Source organism: Lactuca sativa, chromosome 1, assembly GCF_002870075.4.
Source record: "Lactuca sativa cultivar Salinas chromosome 1, Lsat_Salinas_v11, whole genome shotgun sequence".
Lineage (NCBI taxonomy): Eukaryota > Viridiplantae > Streptophyta > Magnoliopsida > Asterales > Asteraceae > Lactuca > Lactuca sativa.
The window spans coordinates 107,567,133-107,572,229 of NC_056623.2; the positions used below are offsets into that span (position 1 = coordinate 107,567,133).

The 5,097-nt window shown below is 32.1% G+C and overlaps 1 protein-coding gene across 1 annotated transcript; it reads left to right on the forward strand.

The window, feature by feature from the left end:
* The first annotated feature begins 381 nt into the window (after nt 1–381).
* On the forward strand, nt 382–3,139 carry LOC111879317 (receptor-like protein kinase HERK 1). Its single transcript, XM_023875772.3, has 3 exons — nt 382–678; nt 1,379–1,874; nt 2,010–3,139. Exons 2-3 carry the CDS (start codon nt 1,521–1,523, stop codon nt 2,949–2,951), a joined length of 1,296 nt encoding a protein of 431 aa, XP_023731540.1. The 5' UTR covers nt 382–678; nt 1,379–1,520; the 3' UTR covers nt 2,952–3,139.
* Nucleotides 3,140–5,097: the final 1,958 nt, after the last annotated feature.

Below are 5,097 nucleotides of genomic sequence, written 5' to 3' on the forward strand. Positions count from 1 at the left end.
ATATTATAATTGTGGTATTAAGATTGATTTTCATTTTTATTAAGTAGTTTGTAAATATCCATAAAATAAGAAAATAATTACAATGTATTTTGTTATTATGTACAAATCTAAAATATTTATTTTATACATGAGGATCCATAAAATAAGAACATATTAGTATTTTATTAATGTATTTTTAGTAGTTCTTATAATGCTTATACACCTTTATCCATAGAATCATATAAACAAAATGATTTATTAAATTCAGAGGGTTGTTTGGTAGCCTCTTAATTGACAAATTAAGAGGCAACCTCTTAATTATTTAGATTAAGAGTGTTTGGTAGCCTATAAATTAAAGTCTCTTAAACTTTCAGATTTCAGCTTATATCTGAATAAAAAAGAAACACGCTCTTCCCTCTTTTGCCCTCAAACACATTCATCCATCAAACACACATAGATTCTACGATTAATCGTCCCTTTGTTCTCTCTTCCCACATCCGAACAACTCCAGCGCCGATCATCTCCTCCCATCGCCGACTAAAAATCCGCCAACCTCTTCCCGTTGTTGACCTCGGACAGCGTAGCTGCCCCCATCTTCGACCACACACACACGAGTCTTCAATAACGCCATCGTCGCCAGTGATGGTATCCGCCCTCGACAGCGCCGGCGATAGCCACTAAACCGCCTTCATGCACTAGGTTTGTTTATCTCTAATTTTCTAAAATCGATTTATGTGAAATCTATTCTTCTAATCTACACAGGAAACCATTCCCCCCTAACTTGTTATTAGCTATGATACATGATTTTGAAGTCTGATCGGCTACTAGGGTTGTTTGACCACTTTCAATTTTGCTGCACAGGAATGGAATTTATGTGAAAATTTGTTTTTTCTTTTTCTGAAATCTGATTTGGTGAAATTTCAAGACATTCAGAAATATGTTGGATGTATCATTTAGCTAATGATTGTCTCCCTCGACTACTAGTATAATTAGGCATTTGAAATGAAGGTTATGGTGTTTCCGTGGAAGAGGATCAATATTAGTTATTGAGGAGTTTTTTTTTTCAAAAAAATGATTAACAATTTGATGTGTTGTGCCTGCAAAGAATCTTACATGTGACTGTTAGATGTGGAAGATGAACAGAAAAACCATATGAGAATTAACGTAATCGAGTCACTATAATTTTGCATATATATTGTCAAGTTTTCCCGTGTTCGTTTTTAACTTCCCTTGTTCTTAACTTTTTTAAACAAATAATCATTTTTTCTACCTTCACACACCTACTACAGGTACTTTCTTTAATCTCCTAAAAGTTTGCATTTATACTTTCTTATGTATTTGGGTTTTAGTATTTTACATAAATATTGTTTATCTTTTGTAAATTTGTTATTTGTATTAGTTAAAAAGGTTCAACAACCCAACAAGATCTGTTAGATGAGAATCTCGAAGCCAAAATCTGTGATTTTGGTTTGTCAAAATTTCGTGCAAGAAACCAGGAAGATAGCCAAGTTCATACAAAGGTCGCGGGCACAAAATTTTACATGGATCCGGTTTACAACGAAAGAAGCAGCCTCACGAAAGAGTCAGATGTTTACTCCTTTGGAGTGGTTATGTTCGAAATGTCAAGTGGCACACTCGTTTATAATCCAAAGTGCTTTGGAGATGATGATAACCCACAATATCTCATTAATGTGGTCCGGAGCGTCTATGATGATGTAAAAAAGGCAGCCGATCCAGACAAGTTAATCGATCCTATTATTAGAGATGGTATTAATTTGAAGTCTTTTCATACATTTAATAAAATTGCACATGAGTGCGTTAGCCTGGACTTACAGAAACGTCCACCGCTAGCTAGGATCATCCGGAAGATTGAGCTTGCACTAAAGATTCAATTAGTAAGTCTTCATCTAATCATCTCTAAGAAAATCATTATACAAGCCCTTTGATAGACGTGTGACTTAATTTCTTATTGTGACTGATCTCTAAGCTAGACACTGTATAATCAAATGCGGTTATGTTTTTATTCACAGAACCACCATGAATCACCTTCCACCACTACCACACGAAGCCTAGACACTTATCTAATTCCACTTGAGGATATAAACTTGGCAACCAATAACTTCAGTAGGGAAACATATATTCAAGACTATGGATATGGAGTAGGTCATAGAGGACAACTCTATGGACGGTGGCAAAACCGCACGATCAACCGATTAACTCGGAAAAGCTACCCAGGAGAGAAGGAATTCAATAAGGCGCTCCAGATAGTGTCTAGTTTTCACCATCAAAACATATCCCGTTTCATTGGTTACTGTGTAGAAGGCGATGAGAGGATTATAGTTCATGAATATTCTGTCAACGGGAGCCTTTCTAGTTACCTCAATGACTCCAAAAAGAGAAGGCTTCTGACATGGGCACAACGCTTGAAGATTTGCATAGGGGTAGCAAGAGCACTTCTGTACCTTCATTTGACTCTTGGGGAGGACAACGAAGCAATAACCGGAAACATTATGTGCAATAATATATTGTTGGATGAAAGTATGGAAGCGAAAATTTGTTTTTTTAGTTTGTCAAGTCAAGGATATTCCACAAGACTGGGACCACGTGAACACATATCAAATATGTTCTCATTTGGCAAGATAATGTTTGAAATGTTGAGTGGAGGCAGACCTTATGCACTAGAGGGAGATGTTGAGCCAGGAAATGAAATAGATCTACTTCTAGATTACTATGACAACAATGAACTCGACCAATTCATTGATAAATATATAAGAGATCAGATTGATGGCCGATGTTTGAAGATATTTAAAGAAACTGCATATCGGTGCATAATGAGGGGCAGGTGGTTAGTAAGGAGCTTTCAGCCAGGAGGTCGTGGGATGAACCGAATTGCAGCCCGCAGGGATCGGGGTGCTCGCATTACCATGGATGAAGTCGTTGAGAAGCTTGAGGATGCGGCGGATTTTGAATGAAATGGAAACTAGCGACAGCATGGACAAAACAACTTTCAGTGTTTTTTTTTTTTTTTTCTTAACGATAATTTTCAAAATATAATGGTACTGTTTTTTAGTTGGTCTTTAAAAATTGGTGATAATCTTTTATGTGTGATCAATATATATGTGATTCTATTACTTTATCCAAAATTTTAGATTACATTTTCTATGTTTTATCTATTTATTATTCCGTATCATTGTTGTATTAAGATTAATTTTCATTTTTAATAAGTATTAAACATAAGTATTTTTAAAGTATTTTGTAAATATCCATAAAATAAGAAAATAATTACAATGTATTTTGTTGTTTTGTACAAATCCAAAATATTTATTTTGTATATGAAGATAAATAAAATAACAATTTATTAGAATTTTATTAATCTACTAGATTAAAATCTTTGGAGCCCATGGATGTTAATTTTAAATAAAATTAAAATTTTAATTATGTAATCAAATAAAATATCATTAATTTAGAAAACTTATGAATTGTAAGATTGTATTTTTTTTAATAATTTTGTGATTTGTAAGTATTTTATTTACACAGTAATTTGGTGAGACTAATAGAAATTGTTGTTTTTAGTCAGTTTTTTTCAAAACTTTACATTGATTTACTGCATCATGTGTTTCTTTTTTAAACTTTCTGACCATAATCTTGAAATTCGTGTAATGGTAGTGTTTTTCTTAAGATATGTTCCCTATTTTTAGTAACGTTGTAAATGCTAATTAGTTAATTACAAATAGATATTTTTAAAACCTTTACTTTTGGTGCATTATTTTTGTTGAATATATTGAGATGATGACGCAACCACAAGGGAGCGCGGGGGATGAAAAAAACATTTGTTGGCTTAAACGTCACTTTTGCCATTGTAACTTACAACCCCAATAAATTTTCTAACTCCACTGTCTTGATGATTCTCATTGTCATTGTAGGATTTTTACTCCTTCATCGTTCTTAGGATATGTTCCCTACATTTAGTAACTTTGGAAATTGTAAGTATTTAATTACAGATGTAAATCCACCTATTTTATAAAAGTCATGACTTTATATAATGCAACATACGTTTGTGTAATGACAGAAAAAACCCAAAAAATATTGAAATTAATTTGATATAAAACAAAATAAAACATGCCAGTAACGAAATTAACATAAAAAAGACAATACATAATTATAAATAAATAAATTAATATGATGGATGAAGTGTGATTTGCTAAAAATTACTAAAAGATGCTACAAAAAAGTTGGTTATAAATTGCAAAAAACTTCCTTATAAACAACATTGGAAGTTTTATTTATGAGTCTACAATCTTCGTCTAAAATTAATAATTTTAATCCATCTTTGTTTTAAACTCTAGATAAGGCAAATATAATTACCCATGTGAAAAAACTGGATCTTTGAGAAACAAATCAACTTTCGATAACGATTGTCCTTCACTCTTATTAATAGTCATTGCAAAAGATACGATCAAAGGAAACTGTCTTCTTGTGAATTTGAAGGGAAATTTTTTTCTGATGACTAAAACATATTCTAGGAATAAAAGTCTGGTTTCCAATATTAGTTCTGGATATTATACGTGCCTCAATAACACGTTTTCCCAATAATATCACACGTAGTCATGTGCCATTGAATAAGCCGTTTTTCTGATCAATGTTTCTTAATAAAATTACTAGAACACCAATTTTTAAAACTAACTTATGATTTGATAGAACGTATACTTTGAGACCATTTAATACATCTGGGGAGTATAAATTTGGATCAAGCTGATCCTGGACAAATTCAGACTTACATATGCTATCTAAACTTAAATATTCAACCTCATCTCCTAGAAAATCAACAAACACAAAACCATTCACCGGACCTGAAAAATCTTCACATTTTTTTAGAATACTTTTCCAATTCAAATTTATGGCCAGTTTGTGATTTGTAGTATTAAAACCATTATTTATAGCCGCCATGGTGGGATTTATAATGATACAAGTTTTACATTTTTTTAAAAGATCACCAAATCTGGAAAAATTATGATTGAAAACACGAGAATAGTATTTGGTACGTTGTTAAATCAAATAAATAACAATTATTTTATTTCTTGAAACATATATACTATTGAGTGGGATATTAAAAAAATA